This window comes from Melozone crissalis, unplaced genomic scaffold (genome assembly GCF_028551555.1).
Source record: "Melozone crissalis strain CALT ecotype California unplaced genomic scaffold, PUWL_Pcris_2 ptg000007l_1, whole genome shotgun sequence".
Classification (NCBI taxonomy): Eukaryota; Metazoa; Chordata; class Aves; order Passeriformes; family Passerellidae; genus Melozone; species Melozone crissalis.
The window spans coordinates 19,546,637-19,564,873 of record NW_026535785.1 but is presented as its reverse complement, the minus strand read 5'-3'; the positions used below and the strand labels follow the sequence as shown (position 1 = coordinate 19,564,873).

The window sequence follows — 18,237 nt, the reverse complement described above, 5'->3', positions numbered from 1 at the left end:
CCGCACAGTGCCCTCCCGCCTTTCCCTCATGGCGGCGGTGCGGCGGGCTGAGCGCTGAGGGCCGTGCCGGCAGGGGGCGCCCTGCGCGCGGCCATGATCCCTCAGGGAGCGGGGCGGGTCCGGCCCGGGCGCGCAGGGACCGAGCGGGCGGGGAGAGGAGGAAGCGGAGCCGAGCACCTGAGCACGGCAGGAGGAGAGGGTTAAAGCCCCGGTGAGAACAGGCTGCTTCCCTCTAGGGCTCTCTTTTCATATGGAAACAAGCAGCGGGTGAAGCATCGCGGAGGTGTTACAGCAGGCAGGCTCAGCCTGCAGCACCCAGCCCTGCCCGTAAAGCCACACGGCAAAGATGGGCACTGAGGGGTTCCAGCTCACACAGTGCAGGCACCATTGGGGGCATGAGAACCAAAGTGTCCTTTTAATGCTTGTGTCTTACCTTTATTAAAGGTGTTACAGAACAATAGCCAGAGCATGCCAGTTTGCTAGCAAGGAGGTTAACAGTAGAAGAGAACAAAAGAGGATAAACAACATATTGACATCAATTTCTTTCATTGTTGTTGTCAGACAGTGATGCTGATTAAACAGTGAGAAATTGCCCCTGGAGGATACCAAAAATATTTCTTCTCCAAGTGATCCCAAGCTTTTGCTTCACAAACTCTGGAAAACTGTTTGGAAAAGTTAAGATACCACTGTCTCTTCAGGAACCTTCTTCCTTTTTGGATAGCTTACAGATAGTCCACATAGCTTACAGACAAAACAGGACATCTGTTACCAAACATCAGTAAACTTGCATTTTCACAGTAGCATTGGGGGGGGGGAAAAGTCTGTATCTTGCTCAAAAGGGATGAAATGTAACTGAACAACCTACAGCTGTAGGTCTGATTCTTTAAACACATTCTAGTTTCCAGCTTACAGTAGAACCAGTCCAAAAAGACAGAAGTCGGCTCACTTGGCTTCAGAGGACCTTACACAGTGAGTGAGGCAAATGTTACTAGGGCTGCACTTCAAAAATAGAGTGAAGAAGTTTTACTCATCCACCATACCATTTATTTTCTAGTATCAGTAGGTGACCATCCTTAAGGAAGTTGAGGGATAAGAATTGAGGAATATACCAGCTGCACTTTACAGATTAACAGCCACAGAAATAGAAAGCAACTCTACAATCTCAGGGTTTCACAAAACTAGTTTCATTTGTAACACTTGACGCAACAAGATTAACTGCAACAAGTGAAGAGAGCTACATCTGTAAAGTGCTATTTTTGTTAAAAGTGGCTAAAAAAAGCACATCTACAACAGATTTGGGTACTCGGTGGTGAGATTGTCGATGTCCTCTAAGTATTTCATTTCAAGCTCTGTGTTTTTTGATGAAATTGATGAGCCCATTTGTTGAGCTATCATGAGATGTCACTGGAGCATCTGACTCCAGTTCAGGCTCAATTTTCTTGGCAAGTTGTTTTCCAAGCTCAACTCTGCATTTATAAAAGCAGGAAAAGAAAGAAAAAGCAATGTTAGTGCTAAAAACTGACAGTATTTACTATAAGTCACTGATATTAAAAATAGAAGCCAATAAAAAATAACTTCCCAGTGAACACTGTGATGTTTTACCCCTCAAAAATTACTGTTGAAGTATTCAACTCAGTGCCATTAATTGGAGTGCCAATAATTAATGGAGTTCTCATTGTTCCTTAGTTGAGCAGACAGCTCAAATTACAGGATGTCTAAGTGAACAATTTGTTTTCAAAGTCAAGCAGAGTCTTTTCACCTCAGTATTCACTTGTGCTATGCAGCCTGGCCCAGTGCAGAGTGCACTCAGCTGGCTCCTGTTCACTGTTGAACAGGACAGTGCTCAGAGCACTGATTTGTGTCGCCCAAACAATGCCCAGCTGAGCTACAGCCTGGAAGCACCCCCAGCACCTATCCAGGAGTTACAGCCCCCCTAAGAACTCAGGATATTCCAATAGCTGCAAGGAACTGAGCTACAGCTGAGCTACAGCCTGGAAGCACCCCCAGCACCTATCCAGGAGTTACAGCCCCCCTAAGAACTCAGGATATTCCAATAGCTGCAAGGAACACGGCTGGTTCTACAGCATCCCCACCTTTCAGTTTTGGATGCCATTCTGGAATTTCATGTGTGGCAGTAAAAGCTGTACTTACTCCTACCACACTCTTGATCTCTGAGTTTATAGCAGACATCAGCTTGTACTAGACACAGTCTGCCATTTTCAGCTTCTGCTACAGTATCTGGTTATAGAACAAGCTGTGGTAGCACAGCACCAAAGCATGCACACAAAGACTAAGGCAGCTTAGTGTAAACTGATATTCTACACCTGTGGAGCAAGTGTGCTCTTCAGAACAACCCCTCACAGCCAAGGCAGGCTGCACCTGAACAATCTTATTTCCCAATCCCTCTACCTAAGCTACACAGTATGTTTTCAGTTCATATTACTACAGATGAAAGAACCCAATTAACTCCTGACTACATTTTTCAGTGACAGATTCCCCCAAGCTGCTGCTGCACACATGGAGCTCCAGCACAGCCCTCAGTCACAGATGCAGCCTGCATGAAACCAAGGGCTGCTGCATACACACACCTCTGCCAGAAATGCTGTCTCTCCAGCACAGGAAAATTAAGAGATGATCTTTTGCTCATCAGATGCCACTCAAACTGCCTACTAATCTAGAAGTAAATAATTCTTTTTTCCATGCTATTGGGAAAACATTCTCCTTCCTAATTTTCAGAGCATGTGTTCAGCCTGCTTGACTGTTTTCCTCACTACTGCATCTTTTTTACATTCATAGTATTTTTCTAAATTCAACAGAGGTCCTCAGCCAAAATTGTTATCTACAAGTCATTATGCATTATGGCATGGTAACCTATCCCCAGAAAATCTGTTTTCATGTGTAACTATCCTATAATCATGTGTTCCAAGTATAAAACTTTTGATTGTCTTTTCTCTAACTCATGATAGATTCAAAAATCCATCAAGAAGTATACAAGACACAAACCAAGGAAACTTACCCCCACTGGTCATAACTGTTAATGTCCCAGACAACTCCTTGAACAAATATCTTGTGTTCATACATGGCTATAAGCAGAGAGAGATTTATCAATAAACTTGATCACAAAGTCTTCATCAGAATTCACAGATGAGAAACGTATATACTTACCAATGATGGCTCCCAGGGTGAAGGGGTTGAGTTTTGTAAACATGATGGAATTGGTTGGTCGATTTCCCTCAAAGACCTTCCAAAACAAGAGATACATTGTCACCCAGGATGTTATAAAAAGTACATCAGAAACTTGCAGGTTTTGTCTCCATTAGAGTGCCCACTGCACTATTTGCATTAGTAGCAAATACAAAGTTCTGAAAGCTTTAAAGGCCTTCAACCATGAAATTGTACAATTCCCACTTTTTTTTTTTTTACAAACACAATGGAAAATGTGTCTCCAAGTGAGGGAATCCAGGAAGTTCCTCTGGCTGCCCTGGAGGACTCGAGACCCTGTCAGGGGGCTCAGAGACCTTGGCACAGAACCCAAGACCCCTGTACCTTTGATTTAGCCCTTGGAAAAAACAATTATCAACCTTATATGAAAAATTACAAGCCACAAAAGTTAAAGTAGAATGATAGTGAATTTATCACAGGGTGAAAAATAGATTTTTTGGGGTTTTTAGAATGGGGGTTCAGGGGGCAAGATGGAGGAATCTGGGTGTGTCCAGCTTTTCTCCTTCTTCTTCTTGGCCTCCATCTTCTGCTGTGATGGTGGCACTTACAGATTGGTTTAGAGTAGAAGCTCGCTGTCTAGGTATGGGAAAGTAATTGTAAATACTGTACACGTAGTTTTCAGTATAAAAACGTAACACCACTCAGAGGCCAGGTAGGAGTGCCCTGGACTGTCTTGCTGAGCAGACCTCGGCAGGACAGGAGAAAGAATTTTATAGATAAGGTACAATAAACAACCTTGAGACCAAAAAATGAAGAGCCCTGACTGCTTCTTCAACCACCAGGCTGGGAAAAGAGGCTCTCTAACTTATCTCAGGGTCACTCTGACCAACTAGAGATCCAAGCACCATTGCTGGCCACTGTGGGCTACAAGAAGTAACCCAAGAGTCACCGGGCAGTATTGAGATAACTCGTGTTTCTGGAACACCTCCAAGGCCTCAGAGCCACAGTGTGCTCCCAGCCTGCCCCCAGTGCCCTGCCAAGGTGCCATCGGTGCCACCCCATCCCGGCTGCCCTGCCACCCCCAGCACAGCCCCCACACCACAGCCCCCCAGCACCTTGTGGGGAAGGAGCTTCTCCAGCGCGTCCCCGCTCAGCCCGGCCGCCTGCAGCTCCTTGCGCGCCTCCTCAGGCGTCTTCCCCTTCATCAGCGCCTCCGTCTGAGCCAGGAAGTTGGCCAAAAGGATCTAGCAGGTACAAACAAACACAAGGTACTGTTTGCATAGCTGGAATACTGGCACCTTGTGCTTGAGCCCATACCAAGACCTAGTCTAGACTTAAAAATCTGTTTTAGCACCGTGGCAGTAAAACATGTATCAGTTTTAGCACCGTGGCAGTAAAATATGTATCAGTTTTAGCTATTGCTTCTTACCTCAGAGTGCCAGGGGACTTAGTTACTATTAATACATGTACTAAAGTCCATGTATCCAAAGACAACCAGGACAGTTCTGCAAAATCCTGCTCCTGCTCAAGCTGGCAGCAAGTTTCCTAAAGGCACCAGAGCAGCCTGGACTTCACACAGCCCTTTCACCCAGTGTAATCTATGATTTTATCTCATTCTACACCATCTCATGGAAAGCCAGGTGCAAGGATTAGTCAAAGGTAACCCAGCTAAAATGTATTTACTCATCTGTATACAGGAAATCCCCACAGCTTACCACACAATCCCTACCAATGTAGTGCAAGGTTCTAACTTATTGCTCCCTATCTAATGCTAGCCTGCTAATTTATTTTGTTTTATCCTACCTGAAGACACAATAAGTCTTTTACAGTCAAATGAAACCTTTTTCCCTCTTCTTTTGTGAAGTCATACTTAGAATTTTCACCTGTATTTGGTCTTACTAGACAAAAGATTACTATTACACAATGCTAATAGCACTTGTAATCTCAAATCACAATAAGACTGAAATTCTGTGACTAAAGATGCTTTTTGTGAAGTATGCAGGAAACAGTTAACCAGAACATGTTTCCACCCTCAGAAGTTAAGAACAATTTTAGTTCATTGAAAATCCTTAGTCAATGATAAATTAAAAACTGGACAGGTTATGAACATCTGTATAGAAGGCCATCACCCCAGCCATAGCCATTACATTCTCCAAATTTTGTTCTAGAATTTAATTCTTGAAAGCTTCCTCAGAGATGGTGCCACATCAGGTCTGAGAATTTGCTTCTTCCTACTCTCCAAGAACTACATTTCTTAAAATTCTTCAAGGAATTTTAAACACTTAATTGCTCAACTCTTTCCAGCTTCAGTAGGCCCACAGTAAACACCACTGTCACTGCAATTGCTTCAAGAACAAACATATCACTGCATTACATATTACATATAACTTGCAATTATAATCTAGGTATTTTTAAATCTGTTGTGACTGTTGACAGAGCTTTTGTGTAGAGTTTCAAAGGGACAGTTAGAAATATCACATACTGCAATATCAAGTAAGCTTCAGTGCCTTGAGCCACAAGAAATGGGGTGCCCTGGCAAAGAACTCACCTTGTGATGCAAGCCATTTCTGATGGGGTGCTGGGTCTGCACTGGGATCAGGAAGTCACAGGGAATCATGCGAGTTCCTGTAAGAAAAGCCAGGTAAATAACTCTGCATCAGGTAAGGCTTAGAAAACCTTCACTTCTCACTCCATTTCCAGAGTTGCTGGAAGACTCAGTCATTTTTACAAGCTTTATAGAAGAGCATTATTATTTGCAGCAGGGGGAAGAACAATGCAGCTCAAGAGTTTCAGCTTTGTTTGTCCTCCTTACTGTAGTTAAAACCAGCATCTTGTAGCCTTCACAAGCTGCTAATTAAAACCCCACAACAATGTGATGCTAGGTTAGATAGGAGTCCAACCTCTAAACAAGTGCAGACTCAGCAGCCATTCAGACTAATTCCAGAAGAAGGTATTTAACAGTTTGCTTACCTTGGTGAATGAGCTGGTAGAAAGCATGCTGCCCGTTGGTGCCAGGCTCTCCCCACACAATAGGGCCAGTGCTGTAGTCCACACGAGAGCCTTTCTTGGTAATGTATTTGCCATTAGACTCCATGTCACCCTAGAGAAGGGAAGGGCAGGAACACTCAGTATCAGTTTCCATACATACTTCAACTGCAATAAATAGTGCTTGCTTATAGGAATTTTCTAAGCATGAGGGATACAGCTGTCTCATTTATGGACATCAAGATAACAGTGTATGAGGAAAAGGTCTAAGTGAGGAAATAAGCCGGCATTGATCTTGGCACCAGTCTCTCACGGCAATTGAAGGCACGCACTAAGTGACTGCAGTTTTGTCTCCCACATGCACTGAGGATGCTGAACCAGGGCAGAACGCTCTCTGCGCTGGCTGCAGGCTGAGGCAGCCCTACCTGCTGGAAGTAGGCAGCGAAGCGGTGCATGTACTGGTCATAGGGCAGCAGGGCGTGCGTCTCACAGCCGTAGCAGTTGATGTACCACACCCCCAGCATGGCCAGCAGAACCGGCACGTTCTTCTCCAGGGGGGCAGTGTGGAAGTGATTGTCCTGCACCACACAAAGTAAAGTCACACTTCTGACAAAGCAACTGCCATCCCTCCCAACTCCTACATTGTTTATATTGTTATGTTGATGCAGTGTGAGCTCCCCACAAACTGTCATTTTAACATTAATGATGAGGATGTGGGGAGCTGGACTTTAGAAATCAATGTACCTCCCATTTCCTTACTAACAACTTTCAAAGAGGAACAAATCTGCAATGGGCATCCCACACTCACCATCCAGTGGGCTCCTGCAAGCAGATTCTCAAAGTTGTCAAAACCTAACAATGGAAAGAAGACAGTTTGTATTTACTATTACAACTCCAGGTTCATTTTTCCTATAGACAACTGTGAAACAGTTTTGATTCCTTGCATGCAGCAAGGCTCCCAGTCAATAATCAAGTTTAAAGGTGCACTCAGACTTCTCCTGATATTGCATCCCATAAGCTAGACACTCACTTATGCTTAAAGTCAGACTTCAGAGCAAGTCCAACTTCATGAAACATAACTCAAAAACCTTTGCCTAAAATCTCCATTCAGGCAGAATGAGCAACCAGAAGGAAAACAGAGGCCTTTAATACAGAGCCTACTTTGAGGCCACAGTTTTTAGCAAGTTTGAATACTTAATCACAGCCAGTGGGAGACACATCTGCCAAAAAACAGGGCAAGGCTAGCACAGCAGGGATTTCTGCACTGGTGTGAGGAGGAACAGCTCTAATAAGACATTCTCAAAGAAAAAGGCTACTCCTCACTTCCCTGTTCTTGCTAACAACTCACCTGAGCTTTCTTTGCTTTGTAGTTAGGGTATTTAAACTTCCACTCACTTTCCAAATGAATAGTTTCACTAAGGCTAGTCTTTCTTGAAAAAACAGAAATCCTGATTCAAGCATAGCAATTGGGAGGTGAAGTGTTTGGACTCAAAGCAGCAGCTCTACCTGTGGTCAGAGGCCAGCTGTGGGAGTTGAGGGGTCTAGGAGGAAGAAGTGGAGATAGGCTGGCATGTCAGCAGTCAGCACCAAATCTGTCTGACAGCAGCAGTGAACAGCTTATTGCAGATGAAACAGTAAGTGCCTGACTTGTTTATTTTGCTCTTATAATAGGTTTTTCTACACATGAAAACTCCTATTCATATAATTCCAAAAAACACCAAACCAATGTTATTCTTCTAATCCCGGTGTAAGGGAATTCTAGCTTTTGCCTAGAAAAATAAATGACATTACAGTTTCAGACTTTAAACATCTGAAAATAGTGATGAGGGAACAAAAGTAATCATCAGGCTCTATAGCCTAGACAAAATACTGGAAACAAAAGGAATTAATAGCAGAAGGGCATAGTTAACAATGCTAGACAGAGTTCATATGCAGAACCAGAGACAGGATTTTGGTGTTAGTGTGTGTATACTAAAAGATACTAAATACCCTGCTTCAAGTTTAGCAGTGTCACATGCAAGGTCTGATTTTCAACACTGCCACAACTTTACATAAATCAGGCACTTTTGGCTTTGTGATTAAAGCAATGCAATTTGACTATTTGTCCCCAAGTATGGGGTAATTTCCAAAACTGTATTTGCAGTACTAAAACACCAACATTTCCATTACATTCCAGATTGTTTTTTAGCACCCACATCCAAGCACTCAGAGCAGGCAGGTAAATACTATTTGCCCCAAATCTGATTCACAATTCACTGCTGTTAATTCACTCCACAGTTACATTCCTGAAGCACACAGAGCAATTCTCGGCACGATGACATCCCAGGAACACCTACCAATATGCAGGGCAATGGAGAGACCAATGGCAGACCACAGGGAGTAGCGACCACCAACCCACTGCAAACAAGACATGGCTGAGTTGGAGAAGTGCAAGGATTTCACATTCAAACTATTAGAAAACAGCAGTGTGTGTTTAGAATGTTGCCAGCAAAATCAATTATCCTTCTGGTTATAGTGCACTATGTATACTTGGCATAGTCAAGGGAACCTGCACTTTACAGTGCACTCTAATGAATGTCTTTTTTGAGAGCCTGAAGTTATCCTGCTTGTCCAATTTTTATAACATCTCTTAAGTAAATAGCTTGATTCCAGTTAACTTCCAAATCCTTAATCTGTAGCTTGTATAACTGCTTTCATAATATCACTCCTCTACAGGGAAAGCCTGCTTCAGCAAAATTCTGACACTTGGGAAAGGTAGCATTCCAAACAACTTCTGAACAGGAGCTGATTTGTCAGGCAATTAGTCAATGAGACATACCAACCTGTTTCTAATTAAGTAGAAGGACCAAGACTAAGGGCAGTGTACTTAAAATATGCATCTGCTACAAAATCTCTGATCAGGCTCCCATTTCTGATGCCTGACCTTTACCAGGCCTAGGTTATACACCATAGACACCAAGAGGCAAATGTCACAGCTTATAATAACTACTTGCATAGAGCAGTAAGTCAAGACTATCTCCTGTTACTCAGCAGCTGATTAGACAGCCAAGAACATGGAGGGCTCCTCTTCAGACCTTTGACTGGAAATTTTAACAGACTGGGCAAGAGTTCTCTATTTGCCTTTAGTCAGGGGTTTTCAGTGCACTGAATACAACTCCTACAGTTTAGGAGTTGCTGTTTTAAAACTGCATTTGCAGTTTCAAGACAGCTAGTTCAAATCATCTTACTTGCTTCAGAAAAAGCTAACAGTAAACATCTACCACATAATATCAGACATTTACTTACATCCCAAAACTCAAACATGTTCTCTGGGTCAATTCCAAAGTCTTTAACTTTAGGCTAAAATAAACATGAAAAAACACCATCAGTTAAACCAACAATCATAAATAGCTTTACACCAAGCAAGCAAATACAAATTTGATATCTATTAAATAAACAATCCTACATCTATTTTAAAAATGCATGGCATCCATCACAAAAATTACATTTTCATTCCCAGAAATAACTATCACTACTCACTATTAAAAATCAATGCCATACATTCATTTCCTGATGAATCTAAGTGGCCATATAGTTAAAGCTGGACTGACACTCAGTTTACATTTACCAGAACCATAATGTCAGTCCCTGACACCCTGCCAATGGCTTCAATGCTTTTCTAGTTACTGACAGTCTCTCTGCTTCATACTTTTGCATGAAGCACCACAGTGTGCTCATCATAAGCATTTTTCAAATTGCCTGCATTATTTCAGCTCTCACCTAGAGTTTGAATAACATTTGCTTATATAACTGCATTCATACACAACTTAGGCAATTAAGAGGTAACACTCATTAATAACAAGTCATTCCAAGCACAAGATTTCAGATTTAAAGCTTTAGCAGAAGAGCACACATCTATAATCAAAGTCCAGTCTTAGTACAGTTCAATACTCTAGAAGTGTTTCAGTTACTCTGAGTAGGAAAAAACAGGCTTCCATTCAGGAGGAATGCTAAAATTTGGTATTCAAGCATCTTAAAGGATAGGCTTCCTTGCTAGATTTTAAGGTCAGGCTGCCTTGAAGGTACATAGGAAAAATTAACTAGATTGACTATACTTACAGCATTGGTAGACAAGGCAACAAAATGCTTGGCCACAGCTGAAGGCTGAAATAAAAATAAAAAAAACAGTTAGATCTACAATGTTAACTACTTTAATTTCTGGTTATAAAGCTGATCTGCTACCATTTAAACAAAATGCAGTTGACTATCATCAGTTGTTATTAATTTGAAATCATCTTATTCACATTCAGTGTGGGATTTGGGAGCATACCCAAAGAGAACCCTCTGGGATACTCCCACCAAGCCCTCCAGAGAGAGGCACAGCCTCTCCTTCAGTGAGTTCCCAGCCTGGACACCACCACCACCACAGCTCTGGAGCAGATGGAGCTCCATGGACACTCACCACCCTTCCAGCCAGGGGCAAAAAACCAAAACAATTGGAATTACTGATAAATACCAAGCTTCAGAGTCAGACCTCAGTCTTTCAGAAGGTGTTCTGATAAAGATGAGTTGTCTGAACAGTAGTGTAAGGAAGAATTTCAAAGCCCAGCTTTCAAACTAAGTACAGCTACCCTAACAGGAACAGGTCACTGACCATTTTAGTTACCTGAACAGGCAATATCTGCTTTTTTCCTTTAAGAGTTCAAAATAGGAGAGAATGAGCCAAACACAAGGTTTCTATTCATAGCACAGCCATCTGCCATAGAAATGTCACTGTATTGTTCCAACCATAGCTTCACTTCTAGTTTTTAAAGATTTGGCAATAATTTCAATAATTTAGTACCACACACACTATTCTTGTTTTTTCATTACTAGTAGTTCCACCAAAATTATTGGTTAGCTCTAAGCAAACACTACACTCTATTACTTAACAGGCAAGATTTGGAGGAACAATGCATGAGAACCATTTATAATGAAAACTAGTGGGTTATCACTTTGATTGGACAAAATAGCCTGTCATTACCAAAGCCCTGAAATGATCTAAGTACATCATTTGCTAAGCTTGTTTGGGCTGTTACTGGCTCTGCTCCAAGGCACACAGAATGACCAGGAAGAAATTGCACAACAAAAACTGCTGCATTCTGTTACTTAGGCTGCACATCTGAGACTTACATCATTAGCAGCACGCAGGAACCACTCTTTGGCTGTTTCTGCATTGGTGATGGTTTCCTGTGTGGTGAAGGTCTGCACAGTGGAAAACAAGCAAATAAGTAAAACAGTGTTCTTAACAAGGAAACAACTTCAGGTTACTACGGCATCACATGTCAGATAACTAGAGCAGAGTGATTCTAGATGTTCATAACACACAGCTGCTGCCAGATTACAGAAAAAAGCAAGCTTATTAATCTAGTAAACACTAATATTGCTGGATTTACCCATCTAGTTTTAAACTAGTATGTATCTGAAATTGGAATAATTATTCCTCATCTCCTGCCTTCCCATTCCCCAAACCATTTTGCAAAACCATGAGACTAAAATTCTCTACTTTAGTTTTTTTAGTAAAAGACCAAAGTTTTACTATTCAACTAAAAACAAACTAATTGAACATCTAAACAGGATAACTCAGCTGGACTGTCCTATTGTTCTTCCATTCCTACTTTTTCATGGAAGAGCACTAATTTCTGCCAAGACTCTTGTCATAATTTTCCTTTTGCTGATTAGAGGAAAACATTTTCCTGCTTTATGAAGTGTGCACAGAAGCTCAGTCATGCAGCTTTGCAAGTATCTACAGCCATTCTGATTTACTCAGCCATCAAAATTTAGCTTTAAGGGTGAACACTAGACTCATCCTACTCTCATCCATCTCCAGAAATACTCCATTATGAAACATAAGCCTGTTATGGAAAGAAAAAAATGCCATTCATCCTCTTCCAAACATACCCAATTAGCTAACTACAGTCTGGCAAACAAACTCAAGTGTTACTCTTTCAATCTGGCAGTTTTCTAAGCCTTTGAACCATGATCCCTGGACTCATTATTGCAAGTGACCATCAGTATTACTGTGTGCAGTTTCCTTATTGCTTCATAAGCTGTTGCTCAGCTGCAGCAGAGCCAAGATAAGCTAATGAGCACTGCAGAGCATGACCAGCACTGCACACATGTTCACCAACAGCAGAAAGGTTCTACTGTGCTTGGCAAATGAAGGCAACCCAAGTTATGTAACCATGGAGTTTGTCCCCACCTCCTCCCTCTGCTCAGACAAGCATTCCTCAGAGGGAGAGGGCTGCTGGAATTATTGCTTACAGAGTAAGTTCTCAGCAAGGCAAGACTTAAAGGCAGCTATTCAGTCTGCAGTCAGAAATAGGTGTCACCTTATGAAGTAGCAGCAGACTATCTTTACCTCTTCAAGTAAAGCAGCTTAGCATTTATAGTGCTCAAGGAACTCAGCATTTAAGTTATTTAGGTGAAGGTGTTGTGACTACCCTATAAAATGGAGATTCTTAAAGTACATGCAATTCAATAATGCAAAAAACCAGAACATTTAACAAGTACACTGTACTTAAAATAAAGGATCAAGAAGAATGAAATAATATCCAGAATTTCAAAGAAATAACTACATTGGATCCTACACTCCACCTACAGAGACATGCAGGAAAATAAACTTCTGTGAATAAAGCTAAAACTTGCATTGACTGAGAAATAAACCCCAGACAACATGAAATTGTTCCTATATCTTATTTAGGTTAAGTAATTCTCAGCATTTGACTTACAGATCCCCCAGTATTTCAGCAACCAACACAACCTTGTACTGCAAGTTTGGAAAGAATCACAACAGGCCTGTTCAGAAATAATCCATACTGGAAGTCCCTGGTCTGGATATCCCTGTGGACAGCCCTCTCTCCTGACTGAACTCTTCACAGCAGAGCAGGCCAAGGCAGAGCTTGTCTCAGACATACCTTTGATGCAATGATGAAGAGAGTGGTGTCTGGTTTGAGTTCAGCCAGGGTTTTGGCTATATGAGTACCATCAATGTTGGATACAAACCAGACACGAGGGCCTCCCTTGGAGTACGGTTTCAGGGCTTCAGTTACCATCAGAGGGCCCTGCACAGAAGCCACAATTAGATTTTATCCTCACTGGAAGCATGCACACAGAGATGGGCAGGGTGTAGAGAAGTCAGGCTTACCAAATCAGAGCCACCAATGCCAATATTGACCACATCAGTGATGGCCTTGCCAGTGTAGCCTTTCCATTCCCCGCTGCGCACCCTCTGGGGCAAAAAACCAAACAAAACAAAACACACAATGACCATTTTATACTTACACTAAAGCTACTGATGCTAACCCAGGACCAGGAAACGGGCTTTGTTTTCAGGTACTGTTGTAGAAAGTTGCCAAATACAGCTTTCAAGCCTCTAGACATTAAGGCTTACACTCAGAGCCACCTTCTTAGCTAGACATTGTGTTGTGTCTGAGACAGAAGCAAAAACACTCTACAACATCAAACACTTAAAGAATTTAAAACTCTCCCCCTACTGTGTGAACTGCTGCAGCATTTACAGTGTTTGCTAAGGCAAGAGACATCTATCCAAAAATGATAAAATCTTGGGCATTAAACTATGTGCAACAAATACTTGAACCTGGAGCTGTTCTTTAAGTGTCTTTAATTAGAAAGAGCTTCACTAACTAAACTGGAAGACAGTATGAATAAAGCCACAGAGATAAGAGATTTATGGGCAAACCACTCTAAAAGCTTTTCTTTTGCAAGTATGCTTTGCATTAGGATTTATTTCTGGGCTGCACCTTAACAGCACATGGTCTAAGTTCCTGCTCTATTCCTGTTCTTTGAGCATCACCGAAACAAAACAAAATTCCAATCATTAACTGAAACTCTACATTGAATTTGGTCCATCATCTACCACCTATGCATTCAAAACTCTACACTGATTTTGTCCATCATCTACCACCTCTGCATTCAAAGCTCTGCATTCATTTTGTCCACCATCTACCGCCTATGCATTCAATCTGTTCCAATCACAAAAACAATCTTTCTGCTATCATGAATACTTCCAAGTACACTCCCCAATTCTAAAGCAATTTTTCTACATAGCATTTAGTTATGCTGATACTTGCTCTCCTTTGCTACAAATGTTTAAACTCTTCATTTTTCCAAACAGAAAATTTATTTTTAGTAACAGCTTTCCTGTACCCCACAGATGATATTGCCACAGTCTTAAAATCTCATCTGCTAAGTGGACTGAAACCAGCATCTTTGTTAATATTTTTAAAGAAACTGCTTGACATTTTTATTTTGCAGAGAAGATACAGCCACATGAAAGTGATATTCATAGGTTCTGATAATTGAAACCATAGAGCAAACAAGAGGATGGCACCAGTGAAAACTCCTGTTTTGCACTACCAAAATCTAAATCAGCTAGAAATTCTACAGTGCCAGACACCAGAGAATTTCCATAGCCATTCAAGTCTCAGAGCATATGAAGAAAGTATCAAATCCACACCAGCTGGTGTCAGTTATTGTGGTTTTGGCATTTTTCATTAATAACAGAACAGAATGCAAGCCCATTCTGCATGGGTTAGAAGTATGAATTTGCAGTGAAACAGGGCTCTACCACCTGGCTAAGGCTCACAACAGCAACCAAGCAGGTCCAGGTCCTCACAGCCTTGTTTAAAATGCATTAGAACTACCCAGGTGGATACTCTGCAAACAGAATAGAATTAAAGTAATTTGACTTAAACCAGAAGATCCTTAAGAAGCTATTTAAGAAGAGCATAATCAAATTGCAATTGAGCTGGGAACTCCTACCACCCTCCTGATCTTACACAAATGTTAAGAGGCAGTTTCTACCTGGTGCAGTCATTAGTTGAAAAATTAGCAAGAAATAAAGTAATATTGGAATGGTACTTAATGATTTACAGGACTTCCAAAGTACATACAAGATTACTGCTCAAGGAACAAAATCTAGGGAGCCCATTAAAGAAAAACCCAACTGGAAACAGGGAGAGAAAAGTGGATCAATAAAATCAGCTCCAACTCCATGCTTGAGCCAGAACTATTGCAAACCTTAAAGAAGGACACAATTCACATGAACCAATCCACATGTAAGAACCTGGCTGGGTATAAAAGAAATACACAAAAAATAAGCTGTGGTGGTACTATACCTGACAGAAGTGTTTCATTTTGTCCAACACTTTGTTGACTTCTGGAACAACATCCTTCCCATCCACAAGGATTGGCACATTGGAGCGATTTCTCAGGGCAATGTGAAGCACAGCTCGGTTCTGAAACAAGGGGAAAATCAAGATGAGGCTCTTCCCAAGTTACAGCCCAGGGCCTCGGATACCTCATCCAGAAGGCAGAATAGTTATCAAGATTTAAAATCCTTTAGATTAACTGGGATTAGTAGAGCAGTATTTTCAGTGTGTGTGCACACACACAGCAGTGGCCACCTCAATCACCCTCTCACTTCACCAACGCAGTGAGGGGGCTTACAGCAGCACAGTATGCAAAGTAAGAGTTCACTTGGGAGAAAAGGCTCAAAACCCCTTTAAAAGTTCAGAATCCAGCAATATTCATGACCAGCTATCTTTATTTTGGCATGCTTTAGTTATTCAAGAATGAAATTGTTTCTTATTGATGACAACACTAAAAAAATCAATTACAACAAGCAGCTGAAGTTATTTTCTCAGACATCATCTCAATTATCCTGAGTACTCCATTTAATATAGGAAGAGAAATAATTTAAACATTTGACAACAAAGGATACAAAAGCCACATCCCTCTAACCACTGCTCACAATTAAATGCTGCCTGAACACTTGCACACCAAATATATGTAGTGGTTGTGCTATAAGAAAAAAAATCTCTTAGCACGCAGGATTTATGTTACTTCTCCACAGCTGCACATAAATCAAAGCACCAAAATCTGCCCTGTGGTTTTAAGAGCTCAACAGTTTTAATCCAGAATGAAGGAATTAGTAAATACTAATGAACAAATTAAAAAATTAGTCTGCTCTACCTCATTGTTCCACAATGAGAGGCACTGTGAGACAAAGACAACACAGACAATATGAACTGCCAAGTTATGATTTAAATACCAAATGCTAATTCAAAAATCATTGAGTTTGTGGTTACTGACTTGGAATACAAAAACCCTCTTTCACTTGCTAATTAAAGTATACTCACTCAAATTTGGGGTGAACAGAAAAAATTTTTTGCAGCACTCAGCAATGGAATGGTATTTGCTAAGTACTGCTCACTATCAGGCTTGAAGGATGCTTTGTCTGGTCAAGAGGAGGAATACTTGACCTGATCTCTATGGTTAAGCAGAAGTATTCCCTAAACACCATGCAGGCTATACAGCCTGTCCCCAGGATGAATGCTCAGATGAGTTACCTTGTAATGCTCTTTGCACCATATCCAGCTCCAAGTTTTAACTCATCTGGGACAAACACCTGGCAGTGACACACATGGGTGCACTATAAAGAACTTCCACATGAGCACACACCATGCAGCCAATGCCTGCAGCAAACACAGACAAGTCTAAAATACTTCAGGCAAAAATCCAAAGAATGTTCTACAGCAGATCAAGAGCAGTGGACGAGTCAGTTCTTGCCACCAAGAAGCTCCCTCATGTCCTTTAGGTTTATTCATGCTGTCTGACAGCATCCTGCTTAACACCTGACAGCTTCACATTGTCCACATGCTCCTATGCCAGAGCCAAACCAACCTGGTTTGATATTCTATACAAACAAAAATGATGCAAACCCCATCTAAGTCAACTTCTGAACTGGAAGGAAGTAACTGAGGAACAGCCTGATATGAAGGGGTGTTTCTAGACTTACAAGATACACAAAGTGGTATCAAGACAGCAGGAAAAGAGGGAGCTAGCAGCAGAAACCAAACACAGAGTCTGATATTGTGTTTAGGTGCTTTCTGTGCAAATTGTACCCTTCTGACACGACAACTGCTACACCTGCTCTCAATACACAATGAAGAACAACTCCATAACATAGTCAGAGATAGGATAAGCCTGTAATAATTTGTGTTGCACAAGGCTAGTGAAAGGCAGTATGAGACAAAACAACCTCCAGACAGATTTAAGACTCCTCACCCTCTTTCCCTGCTTTCTTTTTTCAGTAGCTACATCTGTGAAACGAAGGCAATAATGCAGAAGGAACAGGAACCACTTCTCCAGTGAAACTGTATTTCTTTCTGTCTATGCCTTTTCACAAACATGAATCATTCACAAACAATACAATGTCCAACTGCTCAGTTACTTTAAGCAAACAGCTTGTGCAATAGCTAAACCAGTCAATAGCCAAGTCAAAGGAAATACTGGTTTCTCTGAATCTGCCTCAAACATAATAAGTAGTCTTAAATTTTAATGCAGACTAATTAAACCCACTGTACTGCAGAGTTCCCAGTTTTCATCCCATTTTTAACATCAGAAAAAGTACAGTTGGCTTTCTATATGTTTTAGTAAAGATTTAATCATAACTGGAACCTTCAGATTTACAAAAGGAGGAAGGTACTCATCCTCTCACTGAAATACATGGCTAATTTCCCAAGACTGTTTATATTCTCAACTGTTAACGACACCAAAAGACAAGCAGCATCACAGCCCAAAAGAGGTGGTCTTACACAATCCTCCCTTCACACCCCTTAGGCAGTTTACTAAGCTTTGTGGACACTACCACCAGGCAAAAAGCATGTAATGCAATACTCTGCTCCCTGTCCTTTGCAAGATCTAACTCATCTTCCTCTCCACAAAACAGGGAAGAGAAAAAAAAAATACCACCAAAATCTCTAAAATAAGATGTACTGAAGGAAGGAGGTATTTTAGTAAGAGTTGTAAAATCTTCTCTTGAAGTAGTGCAGCAAACACTACAATCACTCAGGATTGTAATGAAGTGTTTAAAGTGAGTTTTTTCAGACTTTGCATAAACATCCATAATAAGCCCAACTGAAGTGGAAAGAACCATGGACAGAAATAGCCTTACCTCAGTGAAGTTGATCTTCTCTCCACTAAACATGCGCTCCCTGGCACTTTCCACACCCCTTGACTTTGCCTGAGAAAGGTAAATATAGATTC

General features: G+C 41.3%; 1 protein-coding gene across 1 annotated transcript in view; it reads right to left on the bottom strand.

The window, feature by feature from the left end:
- Positions 1 to 413: 413 nt before the first annotated feature.
- Positions 414 to 18,237, bottom strand: part of GPI (glucose-6-phosphate isomerase) — a 22,620-nt gene continuing 4,796 nt past the window's right edge. Inside the window, exons 3-18 of the mRNA XM_054296245.1 lie at positions 18,146 to 18,214; positions 15,306 to 15,425; positions 13,313 to 13,396; positions 13,083 to 13,229; positions 11,299 to 11,370; positions 10,246 to 10,290; positions 9,433 to 9,486; positions 8,484 to 8,544; positions 6,956 to 6,999; positions 6,573 to 6,725; positions 6,133 to 6,262; positions 5,711 to 5,787; positions 4,278 to 4,406; positions 3,166 to 3,241; positions 3,017 to 3,083; positions 414 to 1,466 (exon numbers count right to left, since the gene is read on the bottom strand). Of these exons, the coding sequence (XP_054152220.1) occupies positions 1,343 to 1,466; positions 3,017 to 3,083; positions 3,166 to 3,241; positions 4,278 to 4,406; positions 5,711 to 5,787; positions 6,133 to 6,262; positions 6,573 to 6,725; positions 6,956 to 6,999; positions 8,484 to 8,544; positions 9,433 to 9,486; positions 10,246 to 10,290; positions 11,299 to 11,370; positions 13,083 to 13,229; positions 13,313 to 13,396; positions 15,306 to 15,425; positions 18,146 to 18,214 (1,452 nt within the window). The 3' untranslated portion in view covers positions 414 to 1,342. The remainder of the gene's footprint in view (positions 1,467 to 3,016; positions 3,084 to 3,165; positions 3,242 to 4,277; positions 4,407 to 5,710; positions 5,788 to 6,132; positions 6,263 to 6,572; positions 6,726 to 6,955; positions 7,000 to 8,483; positions 8,545 to 9,432; positions 9,487 to 10,245; positions 10,291 to 11,298; positions 11,371 to 13,082; positions 13,230 to 13,312; positions 13,397 to 15,305; positions 15,426 to 18,145; positions 18,215 to 18,237) is intronic.